General features: G+C 38.1%; 1 protein-coding gene and 1 long non-coding RNA gene across 5 annotated transcripts in view; one reads left to right on the top strand and one right to left on the bottom strand.

The window, feature by feature from the left end:
• Positions 1-3,542, bottom strand: part of LOC137225340 (uncharacterized) — a 202,191-nt gene extending 198,649 nt beyond the window's left edge. For both annotated transcript variants that reach the window (XR_010943804.1, XR_010943805.1), the window contains exons 1-2: positions 3,374-3,542; positions 655-693 (exon numbers count right to left, since the gene is read on the bottom strand). This is a non-coding gene — a long non-coding RNA (uncharacterized lncRNA). The remainder of the gene's footprint in view (positions 1-654; positions 694-3,373) is intronic.
• Positions 2,394-19,079, top strand: part of C5H21orf91 (chromosome 5 C21orf91 homolog) — a 31,902-nt gene continuing 15,216 nt past the window's right edge. Inside the window, exons 1-2 of one of the 3 annotated variants that reach the window (XM_067739237.1) lie at positions 2,394-2,521; positions 3,752-3,885. In XM_067739237.1, coding sequence (XP_067595338.1) covers positions 3,759-3,885 — 127 coding nt within the window. In that variant the 5' untranslated portion in view covers positions 2,394-2,521; positions 3,752-3,758. Of the gene's footprint in view, positions 2,522-2,685; positions 2,813-3,751; positions 3,886-19,079 lie in introns of those variants that run through there. The other 2 variants (XM_067739236.1, XM_067739238.1) reach the window with 2 other exon arrangements.

Genomic DNA, 19,079 nt, shown 5'->3' with positions numbered 1-19,079 from the left:
TAGAGCAATGCTAACTCAAAGTTTCTAATCACTTTGACTTCCTCTTCTGCTGCATCGCTTGACTTTAGTTGGAGAAAGTTCTTTGCTTTTAAGGGTTCATGTGATTAAACTGGGATCACTCCCCAGTAATCCAGGATAATCTCCCTCTTAAAGTCCACAACCTTAATTATATCTGCAAAATCTCTTTTGCTATGTTACATACATATTCACAGGATGCAGGGATTAGGGTGTGAACATCTTTGGGGAGCTATTCTGCCTACTACACTCAACAATATCACTTTTACATTGTTCAGCAACTAATCAATGCATATCATATAAAAAGCAAGAAAATATGACGTACCCAGCAGCGGAAAAAATAGTCCGTTAATAGAAACAGGCAGCACATTAGTATAAAGACATAGAGGGGTTAAAAATAAAAAGAGGAGAAAAGAAACACATGGAATCACTAATCATAAGAGAGCAGGAGTGGCTATATTGATATCGGATAAAGTAGATTTCAGGAGAAGAAATGCCACCAGAGATAAAAATATCACCAATGATAAAAGGGTCAAATCATCAAGAAAATAAAACAGTCCTAACTATGTAAAATGGCATAACCACATGGGAAAGCAGTTTGGCAATTTATTTTAAAATTAAAAGTAAGTGTACACTTACCATACGTACGACTCGGCAATTCCACTCCTAGTTATTTCCCTAAGAGAAAGAAAACATAAACACACAGAGACTTTTACATTAATACTCATAGCAGCTTTATAATAGTCTCCAAACTAGAAACAATTCAAGTATTCATCAATATGTGAATGGATAAACAAATTGTGGAATATTATTCAGCAATAAAAGGAACTACTATTACAAAACATCATTGTGAATCTCAAAAACATGCTGAATGAGAGCAATCACAAAATAATACATACCATTTATTCCCATGTACATAAAGTCCTAGAGCAGGTAAAACTTGTCTTTAGTGATATAAATTAGATCAGATGTTGGTGGGAGGCTTGACTGAGAAGGGGCATAGGGAATTCTGGGGTCGTGGAAATGTTCTGTATCTTAATTGGGGTGGTGGACTCAGCAACTGTACTTTTAAAACGGGAAAAATTTTTTTCTGTAAGTTAAATCCCAATGTGTAGGCTTTTAAAAATAATTTAAAAATAAAAAACAAGGTGAAAGGTTTAAGGAGAGTTAAAAAGGCAAAATGCCACAGAAAGATAACCCTGAGAAATGAAAAGAACTTGTTCGATACAAGAAAATCGTTAAGCCGCAGCACACAGACAGGATCTTCGTTGTGGCATGCATGTGGGATCTAGTTCCCTCACCAGAGATCGAACCCAGGCCCCTGCTTTAGGAGCAGAGTCTTACCCACTGGACCACCAGGGAAGTCCCTTGTTAGTGATTTTAGAAAGCACTTTCATTGAAAAGATGGGTAGAATCCAAGATGTAAGACATTTTAGTCATATTTACTTAGAATGTGAAATTCAAGTAGAAAACGCATAGATTTTTCTATTTCAATTAGTGCTTCTCAAACTTTCATCTGCATAGGAATCACCTGGGGGGTCTTGTTAAAATACAGGTTCTGATTCAAGAAGTCTTGGGTGAGACTCGATAGTCTACGTTTCTAACAAGATACGAGGCAGGTGAGGCCAATGTTGCTGCTTCATCTCCTACACTTCAAGTAGCAAAAACACAGACCACTTTTCTGGGGCACTGATGGTTTATATCAAGTGTCAGTTTGGTCTAGAAGTTCCCAAGATCTATGGAATCCATTCCTACCACCGGTTACATGTAGACTGACAAGCTAGTCCCCTTTCTCTTTGTTGGTGTAACCAGGACAGCTGTTTATGATGCTCTGGAAAATAGCAGCGATTTTACGTCAGCAGCCTTGGGTTCAAGTCCCAGCTCTGTTTCTAACCAATAGATAATCTGGGTTAGTCATTTTTAGGATGCAAAAGAAGAAAACTCTTTTCGTTTCTCTTCTCTGGCTGTTTTGAGGATTACAATAGAAAATGTAAGTGAAAGTGTTACATGAATTATAACCTTAAAAAAATGGTTTAAAATGTCAAGCAAAGTGGGCAAAAAGAGATCAGCTTTTTAAAGAGGCAGGCCCTAAAGTAAGAGGTGGGGCTCCGGGATTATCCTCGTGGGCGTGTAAGGAATGCGCCATATTACAGGGGAGGGACGCCCCATTTCCAAGACAATCTGTAAAAAATAAGCTTCTGTATTTAAGATTATCCCTAAATTATGAAACTTGAAAACGAACTTTTCCCTCATTAAATACTTCAACTGGCACCTAACTCAAAGATCAAATGATACTATTTTGCTTCAGTCTACCGATTTCACACGAAGTTCCACCCACGCATCTCTGGCCCTCTCACCCATCCACTCGTCACTTTTCTGCCCCCGCCCCTGCGGCCCCCGCCCGGGGGCAGTAGTTTCCACTACCCTGAAGGGGGAGGTGGTAACGGACTCCTCTATCTACTTGCCTAGAGGAGGGGGCGTGCGAGGAGCTACCTTCCACAGAACGGTAAGAGACCCCGGCCAAGAGGGGCGGAATCAAGAGAAAATTCGAGTTGAGGCCGCGGCGTCGGTGCAGCAGGGAAGCGGCGGTGCCCGCGGCCGCCGAGCGAGCGCGCGGCTTCGCTATCAGCCGCGCCGTCCCCCATCCCCCCCAGAGCCTCCGAGGGATGGCACCGGCGGGAGGGGGCGGGGCCGGCGCACGGCAGCCTTCTCCGCTGCGGCCGCCTGCGCTGCGGCCGGAAACAATAGTGGAGGAGCCTGGGCCGCGCGGATCGGCAGCGGCGCGCGAAGCCGGACGGTAAAGCCCCAGCTCCCCTGCCCCCGACTGCCTGCGCCCCGGTCCCCGCACCCTCGGTCCAGCCGCCTTCGCACTCTGAGCCCCGCGGCCCCTGGCGCTGCTCCACGCGGGCTCCCCCGACGGACGGTCGGAGAGAATGACACGGGTTCGCGGCACCCTGAGGGGCAAGCGCGCGCCCCCAACGCCGGGGACCCGGCTCCCAGAGGCGCTGAGTCCAGATGGACCAGCTGCCGTGGCCCTCGAACGCCTTCTTCCTGGGTGGGTGGAAGCCCGGGGCGAGGGGACGCGGCGCTCCCGCCGGCCGGGCTCCGGGACCCCCAGCCTTGCTTGGCCACCCCGCCTCCGGCCGTGCCCGGGCCGCACAGCGGAGCCGCTGCCCGACCTTCCGTGAGGATGCTTTGTAAGCGGCCGGGCCCCCTCCCTAGTGTTCACTTTTCCATGTGCATTTTCCTGCCCCGGATCTCGAATAGGAAACCTCGCTACGCCGAGCTAGCGAAACGCCTCTGAGGTTCCCACAATGAAGTTAGCAAAGCAGTGTCCCGAGCAGATCGTTCGTCCTACCTTTAACAGCGTTAAGTAGGTTGACCCCGGTAGCTGAATAGGTGTCGCTGCTAGGATCATTCACCTACTCAGGGATGGGGGTGGGCTAGAATACCCGAAAACTGCTTTCCGTCAGACCCCGTCAACTAAATAAAACACAAGACCGAAAAAGGCGCTTAGGCGTAGTGTCACTTACGGCTAGGCTTTAAGTTTTACTAGCTTTGTGTCTTTGCACAATAAAAGTATAATATTGAAGTACAAGTATGGCAATGCTCGTTTGATGGGGCTGTTGCTTTAGATAACCTGAACAGCATCCTTTGTCTTCCTAGAAGTTCCTAATATTGCCGTTAATAGCAAGTTCTTGAAATTGTGTAACTTTCTTTTTCTGTTTCTTAACAGGGGCACTATGAACGAAGAGGAGCAGTTTGTAAGCATTGATTTGAATGATGACAACATCTGCAGTGTTTGTAAACTGGGAACAGACAAAGAAACACTCTCCTTCTGCCACGTTTGTTTTGAGCTAAATATTGATGGTAAGGACACAGTGTAATTAATTTTATGGCATGAACTTTACAGAACTATTTTATGCTGAACTAGTTACAAGGTAAAACTAAAATTTCTTGAATGATTGTAAATTGTGTCAAGTAGGAAGTGGAGATCTGTTAAAGATAAGGGTTTCTGGAAATGAAACTGAAGGTAGCACAGCTATGAATTTAAGAGAAACTTTTTTTTTTTAACTCCCACAGCATTAATCCCAATTTTACTAATATAAAAATGAGGAATGAATATTGACTAGTAAACTTTGCTGGTTTGAGAGCTTAAGTTGTCAGATTTTAACATACGTGTGTGTGTGTTTTGTTTTGTTTTAATATTAAGAAATAACATAACCAAACATTTACATTGATAGGCGAATGTAATTTTATTCTTTTGGCCTACCGTGCTAGTACCTAATTGAGGTGAGCTATAACTTTTTTCCCCAGTGCTATCTTATTATCTGCAACACATTTTAAAATTTTTAGATAACCTCTTTTCGGTGATCACACACACCTTTAAACTAAAAAGGCTTTTAAAATTTCTCAGTAGTATCTCTAAGAATATACGAAAAAGAGTTCTCCAAATACTTAAAAAAAAATCTCTATTAAAGTATTTGGGTTGGTGCACAATTAATGTGTCTGTGGGTATCAGTAGTTTGTCCCTGAGAAACATGTGGGATATGTTTTCTTAATCTTGATGTTACCGTGATAAATTCTGATTTTTTTTTTTAATATTTGAGTCACACTAAAAAAGAATCTTAATATTCTGGCAATAAAAAAAGTTGGCCTGCCATTTGAATTTTGAATTGTAACATTTCAGTAGAGAGATTTTGTTAGATCTTTAGATTAATTTGTATTATCTCTACTTGTTCTATTTATTAAATAGGAAATATCAAATGTTCTTGCCATTAAAAAACAATAGGATTATGTACCTTGAGATTCCTATTAAGACTTGTTTTTCAGAAATTGTTGTAAGCGCCAAATTAATATATATAGATACTCTGTAGTAAAAGTCAAAATTATAACCATAAGTAGACTACTAAAAACATGTAGAGTTAATTATATGACATTCATTTTCCATTTAAGATCATATTGGTTTTGACAGTTTTGCCATTGTACTCAGAACTGTAGTTGCTAAACATGATAATCGATGGAAGATCATGGATTTCCTGTGGGTTGCATAGAACGCATAAAACTTTGGCTTTAGTAAATGTAGCATTATAACTAATTTCAAAGGGGTGACTTAAAAACATGATTCTTCTGTAGCATTTAAATTACCATGTCCTTAATCATGCTAGAGTGAAAGATATTAATGTATGTTCTTTAGAAATAGAGTTGGCCCTATACATTCTTTTACATTGTAGATTTTAGTTTTAGATGGGCAAAGGCATTAGAAATGACTCAGCCAAACCTGTATTTACATTGAGGAAAACTGGCAACCAGGTAGTTGGACTGTTCAAGGTTGCTCTAGCAGTGATGGCAAGCTGTTGTTATGTGCCAGGCATTGTACTAAGCACCTTACATGGATTATCTATTTCAGCTCAAAATAGCTCTGGGATGGCTACTATTATCCATTTTAAAGTTGATGGAGTCTAACCTTCAAGACCTAAAAAATGCACTTTGAAGTTGCCCAGCAGTGAATGACAGTGCTGGGCTTTGAAGCCTGCCAATCTAGTTCTAGTATATGTGATTTTAATTCCATTGATCTACTGTCAGTAGTTATTTTAGTTGATAGGGCTAATATTAGAAACCTGTTTTCCTGAGTCCTAATTGCTCTCCTTGATATTCGGTCAGCCAACTTTTCCTTATCAGTGCTTCCTGCTAAATCATTAGTGTTGTTCATGCTGTGATAGGATTTATCTACAGAAATGTAAACTTTCATATTTGCTTTTCTAGCCTGTTTTTAATGCCTTTTAACTGGTTCTTCATCATTGTATAGAGAATATACAAGTATTCCTCAGGTACCATCTTATAAATATTTCATCTCTGATAACATTTATCTCAATATATAAGCTTGTCATAAGCCCTATGTGTTGAAATAAGAGTTGTCTTTAACTTAAAAGACGAAAATTATTCTCAATTTGTATTAGAACTCTATATTCTATGTACACTCAAGGTTGTATATTTTTAAATGTCAATTAAGTCTTCATAAGAAAAATTATTTTAGAATTTTCTTCTCAATTTATCTGAAGTCAATTCCTAGATCTCACAGATACATTTTATATTTACTACAGTGATGAGCTTGTGCATATAACCATTTTAATATCATGAGATTTTTTTTCTAAGTATTAGGAATTTTAGGGGAAAAGGAGGGAAATGAGAACGCTGAATTCCTCAAAATTTCTATTTTTATATCAGTATACAGGTTTTTATTTTTATTTATTTATTTTTTGTGGTACGCGGGCCTCTCACTCTTGTGGCCTCTCCTGTCGCGGAGCACAGGCTCCGGACGCGCAGGCTTAGCGGCCATGGCTCATGGGCCTAGCCGCTCTGCAGTATGTGGGATCTTCCCGGACTGGGGCACGAACCCGTGTACCCTGCATCGGCAGGCGGACTCTTAACCACTGTGCCACCAGGGAAGCCCAGTATACAGGTTTTTTAAAAATCAATGGTAAAAAGTGATAATAAAGTAATCACATACCTGAAAAATAACAAAGTCTGTTCTTTGTCTCTGTCAGTAAACCTTTTTAAACGTTTTTGAAGTTTTCTTTCCCCTACCAAATTCTCAGCACAGTGCCAATCAATAAATAGATAAGAGGGACTTTAAAAAAATATGACATTTAACTTTACTATTTTTGGTATAACTTTTTTGTAGTATGGTAATGTTGCTGTTACTTGGTTTCTTAGCTTTCTAATTGCTGAGTTTGCTCTAAAGCCTTCTATTCTTTTTTCAGCTAAGAGGCTAGATAAAAATTTTCTTGGAATTTTTAGGGTAGTTTTGAGTCCACAGGTTTGTAGTAAACAAAAATATTTTACACCTTTTGGATTACTTATGTCAAATCAAAACTGCGCTAATCAAGTGTTGCTTATGTCAAATCAAAACTAGTCTAATCAAATTTTTTAAAATGTGCTCATGCATATATTTATAAAATTAAGATGAAAGAAAGAAATAACAAAAGACAGTCTAATCTTGTAGGAGAGATTTCATATTCTGAGCTTGGCTCTAAGTTGCCTTTTTTTCTATGACTTTACAGTACTTAAAAGTAAACGAGTACCTACATTTCATATACTTTCAACCCATAGGTGATATACTTCAAGGACCTAATAAATGCACTTTAAGGAGATTGATGGGGGGGCACTTATAATTCACCATTAGAATTACTTGTCCACTTCTAGGATTAGGAGATAGCTGCTTAAACTTCTTAATACTGATGGCCTGTCCTTGACACTAAGACGCTATATGCATGAATGATCAAATACATTAATATGCCTCATGGTTCATGGTGCTAAAATCTCTAAAGTTATTTACCAACTACTATTACCTAGGCTATTAAGTCTGGGAGGAAGGTAGCCCAGAGTGGTCAGGAGCCAGTAATGAAACTCAACTGTAATATAAGAAAGTCAGAAATGAAACTACAGCTGGGGGATGGGAGAGAGATCCAGGGCTCCAATCTATTACTTCATACTGTCAGTTTTCATTTTTACCAAAATACTGTGCAAATAGTATTTGTACCTTCCTCTAATAATTGACTTCCTTTCTATTCTATAGAGAGAAACTTTTTTTTTTTTTTTTTCCTGTACACGGGCCTCTCACTGTTGTGGCCTCTCCTGTTGCGGAGCACAGGCTCCGGACGCGGAGGCTCAGCGGCCATGGCTCACGGGCCCAACCGCTCCGTGGCATGTGGGATCCTCCCAGACCGGGGCACGAACCCGTGTCCCCTGCATCGGCAGGCGGACTCTCAACCACTGCACCACCAGGGAAGCCCGAGAGAAACTTTTTTATAAGACAAGATCAGTTCCTCTTATGCCAAAGTTTTCCGTGTGAGTTGATCTTGCTAGTTGATTAGTAAGCATTTTTAATGCCTACTAGTCCATCTTGGACTGTAAAATCCATCTCAGACTTCATTTTCCTCTAATTTGTTGAACTGCCCAGGAACTTTTCTAGAAACAGACCCTAATGCAGATCCTTAGTAATCTTTCCAGCAAGAGAAGTCTATAGGTGTTTTCTCTTGATTAAGGCACCAGTGAACCCAATGCTCACTTTTAATTTCATTCTTCCTTGATTCTCTGTGTCTTTGACCAAAACATGGTTCACATGGTCAGTAGTCAGGAAGCAGTTTGAATCTCAATATTAAATCTTGACTTAGCTTGGAAGTCAAGATTGATTATTAACTACTCAAAGCCTGTCAACAGCTCTTCCTTTGACTTGCTTCTGGCACATCAGCATCTTTCCACTTAAGTAAAAGCCCACCACTTTACTTGTGATAAGGAGACTGTATATTGCTAATTCAATCTGGCATTAACCTCTTTCTCTTGTTTCCCGTAATGACAAACATCATGCCTTGCTATTAACTAAAAGAGCACTTTTAAATATAAAGCCTAATATGCCTTTTGAACTTCAGCTTGGCTATCTTTGATATACTTAGAAATACAGATGAAAGGTTTATTTTTTCTTTAACTGCCTTTTAATTCTACTTTAAATAAATTTGAACACTTTTTAAATGGCTCTGATAGTAAAATCTCATTATTTGGACAGGAGTAGGGAGGGTAGAAGTGAAATGTAGGTTTAATTGGTGATAACTTTAAATTATAGAATATTTTTTAAAAATAAAACTAGGCTAACAACATCTGGTAAAGACTTGTGACTTAACTAACAACCCATATCTGAAGAGCCAGGTTCCAGATTCTTATCCCAGTCCTAGTAATGGTGGCCTCTTTTTAGTTACTCCCAACTTTTTCTCCTTTTAACTTTAAGCTGTCTAATTTTAAAGTCTAGGATGAATTTAAAATTGAGATCATACATGAATTTCAGTTGGAATGGTGTATTCTATTAGGAGTTAGGTCTGGCTGTATGTAATAGAAAATCCAAATAATAATGATGAAATAAAATGGAATGGATATTTATATGTCTCATATTAAAAGAAGTTGAGTCTGGAGTTGGTATGGTAGCTCCATGATCAGAAAGACTCAAGCTGCTTCTGTTTTTCTAATCCACTTTCCTTAACACATATTTTTTTTTTTTTTTTTTTGCGGTACACGGGCCTCTCACTATTGGGGCCTCTCCTGTCACGGAGCACAGGCTCCAGACGCGCAGGCTCAGCGGCCATGGCTCATGGGCCCAGCCGCTCCGCGGCATGTGGGACCTTCCCGGACCGGGGCACGAACCCATGTCCCCTGCATCGGCAGGGGGACTCTCAACCACTGCGCCACCAGGGAAGCCCCTTAACACATATTTGCCATAGTCAGTCATCTCATGAGCCAGGGTGGATGCTAGAACTCCAGCCATTGCTTCCTTATTCTCAGACAGAAAAGAAAGGACATCTGACAAAAGATACATGTTAGCATTCTCTCCTGCATCTAAAAAGGAGCTTTTCCTAAAGTCCCACCTAACAATTTCTTATACATTCCACTCCCCTTTCAAGAGAAGCTGCTCCAAATAAAATCAGTGTTTTCCAAAGAAAGGGACAAAGGACATTGAGTATGCACCTAGCAAAATCGGCCATAGAGAGGCCTTTCTGGTAATTAAAGGTTACCACATTGAAGACAAACTATTTGAGCTATAACTAAGACCAACAAGTAATGCTCTGGTGATTCTTCTAACCCAGGAGTTTGAACTGGAAGGGATTTTTAGAGAATGAGGCATTGTATTCTGAGGATGGGCATGCAGCCAGATCTCATGTGAACTTGTTGCCAAAAAGCTTATAAGAATTTTCAAGTTTCTGACCCATCTCGGTACATAAAATGTGATGTTTAACGCTACTGCTCATTATCGGTAAGTTAGATGTTACAAACTTAGGAAAACCACTTCCTGCTTTCTCCCAGCCTCTGTTCATGACAGACTAACATGGTAATGCCACCTTCCTCATACCTTTACAGGAAAGATTGCTTTTCTACAGCTGGATACATCTGCTACTGCTCCACTTCTGCTCTAGTGATTGAGCATGTGGGCCTTGGGCTCAGACCTGGCCTTGAATCTTGACCCTGCCACTTACTAATTGGGTTTTCTTGGCGAGATACCTAAGTTTATTGTGTCATACTGGTTCTCAAATGTTACCAGTAAGAGCAGTTTTATATTTTTATTTCTTAATCTTGAAATTATTGTGCCAGAATCTAATTCAAAAGGCTGAACTCAGAAGGGATTGACACAGAAGGGATTCAGATCAGGTCTCTGGTGTCAGAGCAGTTGTAACCATTGTGAGAAATGGACATTGACCTTTGCCATATTTTAAGTTTTAAATTGCAGACCAGCCCTGCTATGTTGATGGCATTCACTTATTGGTTTTGCTAATGCCTCTGATTAGTCCTGATAATCTTTGTAGTGTCTTTTTTGTTGTTGTTGTTTTTTACGTTGGCATGCTCTGTCCTAGACCTTCCATCGTCACTCTGTCTGGGCTTTAATGGCCTTTTATGCGCTGATATGTAGCAGATCTCCTCCTACCTCTTTCTCCCCACCCCCAAGCTACACATCTATATATGCAACTAGTTTGTAGACATCTTCACTTGTATAGCCCATAAGTACTTCCAACTACATGTCTAAAGTTAAACTATTATTCCTGTACCACGTGTATCTCCTTTCAAAATGAATGAGTAAATAAATTAAATAAGTGAATTCCCCTCCACACCCGCGATCAGAAGTGTTGGGGTTGGAAGCGCACTGTGGAGAAGGTATGGACTTACATGCCTGGCGAAAATGCGTGCAAGGCAGCGCCGCAGGAAAGAACCTGCCTGCCCTGGCGCTTGGAAAGGCACTTCTCAAAGCGGTCTTCCCTGCCCTAGCACTTCCCGCCCCTGCCACCGGTGTCAGCCCCAACCTGCTTGTCCTCATAGCGCCCTTTCCTTCATGGCACTTGCTATAATTTGTTGCTGTAACTATTTGCTTATGTGTTTGTTTAATGCGCCACCCCTCCCCCATTTCTAATTGCGTAAAGACATGGATTAGAGTCTTTTATTTACTAGTATATAATCAACAGTAGTACAAGGACTGGCAAGAAGTTATGAATGAGTATGTGATTGATCAGTGAATCAGTCTAAAGGAGACTTGAGAGAACTGTCTTTTTTTATATTTTTCCCTTAAACTGGCCCACAGTGAAACTTCTGCTATTTTTCTGCCCTTTCACAGAATTGCCTGAGACCTTTCTGGAGTCTCCGAAAAGTTTTACAAATTTTACTAATAGAAGAACTTTGTATCATATTCAAAAGAAAAATGTAGCGAATAATACTAAGAGTGATATATGGTTATCTTTTTCAGTCAGGAAGGTAGAAAACAGACATAGTATTTTTCTCCAAACACAGAGCAAGAAGTCTTAAACAGAGCTGTGTTTAGAGTGGGAGTTTCTACATTCATTTACACACTGCAACTCTTGTTATTCAGAACACCTCAGCATAGTGATGTTTGCTCATAATGATGACCCCCAAGGTATTTGATGATCCAGAGTTCCTTTTAAATCAGTAATAATAAAAGTATGTTCTTTAAATCAATGATTTTAAGTTGAAAACAAAGAAACAATATACAACCCAGAATATCTTATTAATAGAAACATCATAATTATAAATAAAGGATTTGTTAAAATAGATAAAAATGACATTCTGATTCAAATTCATAATTCATTCCTTCCAGTGTGTTGACAAAGATGAAAAAAAATGTTTTATGAGTTATACGGAAACAAATTAAACCTAGATTGAAAATCTTTTAATACTTAGGTCAAAAATATTAATATCTATTCTCAGAAAAGGGATGCACTTTTCATGGTTGAAATAATTTGAATAACTGTTACTAGAGAGTTTATAAAGGGAAATTAGCTTATCTATTCTCAGAAAAGGGATGCACTTTTCATGGTTGAAATAATTTGAATAACTGTTACTAGAGAGTTTATAAAGAGAAATTAGCTTCCCAGAAATAAAGAGTAATTTTTCTGTTGCATGCAAAATAATGCCTGTGAAGAAAGAAGACAAAGATAAGTTTCTGTCTCTACTCTGGAAGAAGTGAAATAATCACTCTCTAGTTGGGAGAAGCTAGTCCAACTGTCAGATACTTAAGGGATTTACACTTTTAGGTAAGTGACTTACCTAAATAATTTAAGTCAGTATTGTTTGTCAGGTATTCTGTGTTACATGCATCATTTCGTTCTTAATACAACTATATGAGCTAGGTGCTAGCTTATCCCAATTTGATGAATGAGGGAAATGAGTAGAGAGTCTGGGAAACTAGTCCAAAATCACACAGCTTGGAAGTCCAAACCTAAGGTATCTGATTCCAAAAAGTCCAAGTGCCTAAATCATTTCTCCTTCCAAAAAAAATTACATGAACTCTTAAGAATCTAGGAGATATTAAGTAACTTTCAGGCAAAGTTACAGATGAATTACACAAATGTGAATGTTCAAGCAAGGAACAAAATTTGGGTCTCAAGAAATGCTTGCTTTTTAAAAGTTACTTCTACCTATGATATTATTTGATTAATACACATTTGGTGGAATATCCAAAAATAGACATTTCTCATGACCTAAGAGAGTGGGATGATGCAATCTCCATATAGATTACAATCTAAATAGTCTGTCAAGAAAATGTGGTCTTTTAGAACTCTTGGATTAGATTGATGATTATCAGAGAGGAGGAAAGAATTAGGAAGAAGAGACGCACACATGACAGTCTTGCTAGTCCCTGCCTAGAAGGAACAAGGAAGTTGAGCTGCACACTGACATTTGCTACAGAATCATACAGGTGGCAGCTGGTGATGAGGCAATTCTTCTAACACTGCTCTCCGTCCTTCCAACCATTCAAGTAATAGAGGCTAACATACTTATCCTGATTAGTCTTCCTCTGAAGACAGAATAGGGTTCTAAGTAAGTGGAGGCAGACAGTGCAAACAACAGTGAAAAGATTAGCACCAATCCTGGAATTGCACGCTATCTCCCTTTTGCTCATCTGCCCCGGTAGTCGCCTGGAACACTTTTCCGGAAAGAGAGAGAAGAAACAGGTGATAAGACAACATAACTTTATAAGGCACTGTAGATGTTCAGAGGTGCTTTTACAGCATCTTAATTTAATCTCCACATTATAAAGGATATTAACATTCTGAATTTCAGATAAGTTGTTACATGCAAAATGTATAAATGATTGAAATCAAAGTGGCTAAGTAACGCTGCAGAATTATCAAAATGTTATCAACTATAGTTCTGGATAGAGTGGATTTAAATTATTCTAATCCAGTTTGGCACACATTAGGATTTAGATAAGGGGAATAAACCCATTAAACACTGAGCCTTGGATTTATAGTTTGTAATAAAGGGGGACAGTGTCTGTTTATTTACAAAAAAATTTAAACTAGTGTATCTATTTCTGTTAGCTTTTTGGCATTACTGTCTCAACTGTAAAACAGTAAGGCAAAATAATGGTTTGTGTGTACCCATCAAAATCTGAATCTCAGAGTTAAAGCTATGTTCATAGCAATTTTTATACACATTGATTAAGTAAATATTAATTGAGCAACTGCTGTGTGCCAGAAATTGTTCTGGTAGCTAAGGATAAGGCAGTTAACAAAACAAACATAAACTTGTGAAGCTTACATGAGAAGACGGAAAAGACATCAGAATAAGTTATATGGTACATTGGAAGGCGATATAGGATTATTTGCCTTTTATGAAGAATAAATTCAATCGCTGATACATTTTTCCACGTATTACCTTACTTAAAATTCAGTTAGTGTTTATTTCCTATATAATGTGGAGATTAAAATTAATAGACAGTAAAAACGCCTTCCATCCTCTAAAGTGTTATACAGATATACTTAAATGACATCTTTAATATCTAAAACTCATGATAACTGGTGTAATAATATCTACAATGAATTTAGTGAATGATAATTATTAGTCTGGCTTTTTTTTGTTTTTTTTTTTTATTTTTGGCTGCGTTGGGTCTTCGTTGCTGCGTGCAAGTTTTCTCTAGTTGTGACTTGCAGGCTCTAGAGTGCAGGCTCAGTAGCCGTGGCTCATGGGCTCAGTCGCTCCACGACATGTGGGATCCTCCCGGACCAGGGCCCGAACCCACGTCCCCTGAGTTGGCAGGCAGATTCTTAACCACTGCACCACCAGGGAAGCCCCCAGTCTGTTTTGAAAACAGAGTTCACATGTTGAAGTTTGGTGTTATTGGAGGGGAAGTGTTTCAAAATTAACATGAAGTCCTCTTTTATTCATACTTCTATATTTTTATCTTCAAATATTAAAGAGGATCTTTAGTATCTTTAAGTGTTGGGAAAGATTTTAAAGGTTTTGTATTCTTACTACTTCCTCATTAACACTGTTCGCAGTATTTGCCCTGAGCACATTTCTGTTATTTAGTATTAAAGTATCTTTTATAATCTTGACCAAATCTCACCAGAATAATTTCAATATATCAACCATCAAGTTTCAACTCAATGTCAATCAACATTTTGGCTGTATTTCTACTACAAAGTAGAATAAATACAATATAATAAAATATAATTCCTATATAGTAAATCAGACAGTTCTCCATAAAACTCAGCCTTAGATTACTAGTGTATTTACTAACCAAATGAAATAGCAGTCGTAAGTATCTGCAGAAAGAAAATATCACAATTCTCGGTAGAGACTAATTACAGAACAATTTAATTTCATGCTTCTTACATTCTGTCTCTCTTTTCTACCACCCACTCTTCCTTCATTTATTTATCCTCTCCTTCATTTGTTTTATCGTATATTGACACATCATCTTGCCTACCTACAGTTATCTTCTCCGTAGTAACCTGGCAGATTGACCAAAAAGATGATTAGAATGGCAGAAATGCTCATGTCGCCCATGTTTAAAAAAGAGAAAAAATCAAGGGAAAAAGCTTTCCTCTCTTTCCCTTAAGCCATAGTTCTTGAAAGAGCAGTGTTCATTCATTGTCTCCCTCTGTCTCCTCCCAACTTAATCTTCCGTGCCCCTGTAACTGGCATACCTCCTATGCTTTCATCATTGACTTCCTAGTTATCAACACAATAAATAGGTTCATGTTCCTGCCGTTTTCAAAATCTGACATTTAACATTTCCCTCTTTTTTGAAACACTCAGCTCCCTGGGTTCTGTGATAAAATATCTCGGGCCTCTTATTTCTGCCCTCTTTTCTTCCTAGGGTCACTGCTTATTACAGGTCCCTGAAATACTAGTGTTTCATTGAATTCTGTCCTTGTCTTTCTTTTTTTCTCATATCGCACTCATCTATTTCTTTCACTGCATTGGCTTCAGCTGTACCTCTGTAAGCTAATGGAACTCCACAAACATATCACAGGCCAAATCTGTCTTTTAAGCACCAGACTTATCAATATACATCCAACCACCTGCTGGACCTCTCCATTTAGATATTCTACAGCCGTCTTGAATTTACGTTTCTCAAACTAAATTTCTCTCCTTATTTCCATATACACATGCATTTTTATTTCCTTCATCTTTGGTTCACATGGAATTCCAGGCCCTATACCCCAGAAATTTTGTTTCAGTAGGTCTACAGTTGAGATATTTTGTTTCAGTAGGTCTACAGTTGAGTCTAGGAATTTGCATTTTAATAAGAATCCCAGCTGACTCTTATGCAGGTGGTTTCAGGACCAAACTTTGAAAAACTGCCCTTAGCGAATGAATGGTTCCAGTTTCTTCAGGACTGTCCACATAAAGTTGTGTAGATGCAGTGAGGAATTATGGCTGAAATCTTACCTAAGCTCTGCTTTTCAAGCCGTGCACCCTGGCAGGGATGGCTTTTCAGTTCTCAAAGGCAAATTGGCCTGTGGCCTTGCAGCAACGCTGTTCCCTCACTGCTTCCCTCCCACCCACCCTCTCCATGCAGTCTGTCCCTGAGTCCTGTTGATTCTCCCCAATCTGTTCCTGACTTTTCATTCCCACTGCTATACCTTTGACCAGGCCTTTATTCCTTCTTACCAATACTACTTCAAGACCCACTTAATCAGTTTCATAGACTTTATCCCCCTTTCCCCATCGCTACCACACACCCCTAGTTCTCTCTCAGTATCACCAGAAAGGTCTTTAAAATGCAAATCTGAGCATGCTGTTCATTTTCTTAGAACTCTTCGATTCCTTACTATTTTCATCTGGTTAGGCTGTTAACTCCCTAACATGACATGTAGGACATTTCATGACCAGGTGTCTGCTTAACTGGCTACCTTGACCTTTCATTACCCTTCCAAAGGCACTCTACAAGCCAATCATTTGTGCACGCTGTCTCTCCCTTCCTCTCTTTTCCTCCATTTCTTTCTCACTTCCACACTTTTGTTTATCTAGTTCCCTCTGTTTTGAACCATTGACTTCTTCCTCCAAGTATGCAACTGCTTAACTTTTGGAGTACGTGTATTAAATAGAGGTGATGTTGCCTGTGTTCACAGTGCTGCTGCGAGGATCACAGAAAGATGATGAATATAGGAGCTCTTTGGTAAATATAGTATGTGATGCAAATGTTCGTGTTGATTTAAATTGAAATATAGAAGGGTTTTGTTTTCATCTCATCTGAAAAGATGAAATTCTACTGAAAAGATTACTATGATTTGTTTGTATATTGAACAACTCCTCCGTTGCCAAAATAATTCATTGTTTTATGTACATTGAGGAGGTTTGACTTTATCCTGAGTTTACCTTCTTATGATTTGGCTTTCAGTAGATTTTTCTGCTCTAGCTGCCGTAATTTCCTTCATGTAGGAGCTGCCCAGCCAATCCTTTCCCCACAGTTTCTTTCAACAGTATGAATTCTGTTCTTGTATCAGTGTCTTTTTCCTTCATTCCCTTTGAAGTCTTCCGGGTCTCCAACAAGGATTGCCAGATAAAACTATACTGTCATTATAATCTTACTTTGGGGGAGAGGGACTTCTTGCATTTGAAGGTTATCCTTTGATAGATACATTGTTAGCCTAAGGAAATTCTCAATTTAAAAACATATTCAGAATATTGGGATATTTTAGGTATGTGTATCTTTACCATTTCAGCTGTAAATTTTTTGTTTTACTTAGTTCACTGGAACATACAGTACAAAACCTAATTTGTCTCGGACTAAGGAACGCCATTTCCTTTCCCAGACCGAAATGTTTCCTTATGGGCATTTTTTTTTAATGTTTTAAATTTTCACTATTAAAAATGAGAAAAGATTTTTTTTCTCCCATAATAGTCTTTTTTTCCATTAAAAAAGCAAACTATGCCTATTACAGAAAAATCAAAATACAGGAAGCAAGAAGAATTTTAAGATTATAATCCCACCTATCTACCAATAATCTCGTAATATTTTTGGTATGTTGTTTTTCTAAATTATTTTCTGCATAGAGTATGCATGTGTGCGTGGTAAATTGTGTTTAAAAAATGAAATCAGGCTATATATACTATTTATAACCAGTCTTTTAATTTAATATATCAGAAACATCTTTTTCGTGTCAATAGGTAAAATTCTACTATGCTGACATTTTTGTAAAAGGTTTCATTGCATTGGACCATAATTTTTAAAACTTTGTTTCATCATGGAATGATTTTATTGTACACTAGTTCTCCAAACCCTTTGTTCTAATCAAAGTTCTTTTTACTCTAGAATTGCTATGATTCAATTATAATACACAGTCACAATATTTTTTTAATATTTTACAGTATGATTCATCAGTTATCACCTTTTTTTTTTTTTAATCACCTTTTTTTAATCTTTAGTTTTTCTAATCAAATGGTTGGTGAATTGTAGTGATTGTTTCCCATGTCTTAATTTTTACCATTTACTACCTATAGTAGTAATTAAATTATAAATGCCTTCAAATTCACTTTCTAGTAAATCTCTAATTAATAGATATTGCTATAAAGCATTTATATAAGGAATAGTCAACTAGAATTTCAGGAACAGTGATTCAAATATAAGCAGAGAAGTTGAGATGCAAAACAGATGTTTTATAAATAGCTGCAGGACAGCTTTTCATTTTGTTTTTCTTATTTGTAAGAAAATAAATCAGTCAAAACCTTAACTGGGCAGATGGCAGGCAGTTCAGGAGATAAAGGGCAGAGTGCATATGGCTATCACATTTCTGGCTTTTGAACCCATAAATTTCCTTTGTTTTAGTGGTTTATCCTCTTTCATCCAGTGTTACTATGAAAGCCTTTTTTCCAGACTGTCTTTTGTTTAGGTAATGTGTATATTTTTTAACCTTGCCTATTTTTAGGGAAGTTTTATTTAGGAGAAAAATGGAACAAGTAGAGGGTTACTTGGGTCAACTGGATTATTGACTTAAAATTTTTTATAATATAACTTTTAATTCTTTGTGCCACTTAAAAATTATAGTCTAAATATAATATATTTTAATGTGCTAGAAAAACAATTTTAGCTTTTTATATTCTGTGCTGCTGTGAGCTTAGTATCCTGAACATGGATAGCTTCCATTCATATTTTTTTCCAAGTACCCTTTCACTTCATCAATTACCTATGGACAAGCTGCCCTGTCCCATATGGTAACCTAACCACAATTTGGTTATTTAAATTTAAGTTAATTAAAATTAAAGTTAAAACTTTAATTCCTCGGTCATACTAGCTACATTTCAAAGGCTCAATAGCCACATGTAGCTAGTGGCTATCCTATTATATAGCACAGATTGAGAACGTGTCCATCTTCACAGAGAGTTCTATTGGACCTTTCTTGTTAAAACAGGTAGCTAAGTTTGAGAGCAGAACTGAGTGTGGATTGTTATTTTTTTGTACCCTGTTAGTAATAAACAGTTGTTATGTAGGTGTGTTTCCCCAATTTCCCAACCATTATAATGAAAAAGTAAAATTCACTGAGAAAGGTTTTCTTTTTGACACATCATTTGCAGTTTATATATCCATCAATAAAAGAACTCAGTTCTGCTGTGGCTACCTTGGTTATTTGAGGTTGAGATTTATCTTTTAACATCATCTCTCTGAACACTTTGCTGATTGAAATTTGCCCTTATAATTCCTTTATTGGATTAAGCTGCTTTGACCAACTGCTTAATCCTCTTAGCTCACACAAAAATTTTAAAATGGCATAAACATCTCC

Source organism: Pseudorca crassidens, chromosome 5, assembly GCF_039906515.1.
Source record: "Pseudorca crassidens isolate mPseCra1 chromosome 5, mPseCra1.hap1, whole genome shotgun sequence".
In the NCBI taxonomy this organism is placed as follows: Eukaryota; Metazoa; Chordata; class Mammalia; order Artiodactyla; family Delphinidae; genus Pseudorca; species Pseudorca crassidens.
The sequence above is the reverse complement of the archived record's forward strand: the minus strand, read 5'-3'. Positions and strand labels throughout refer to the sequence as shown.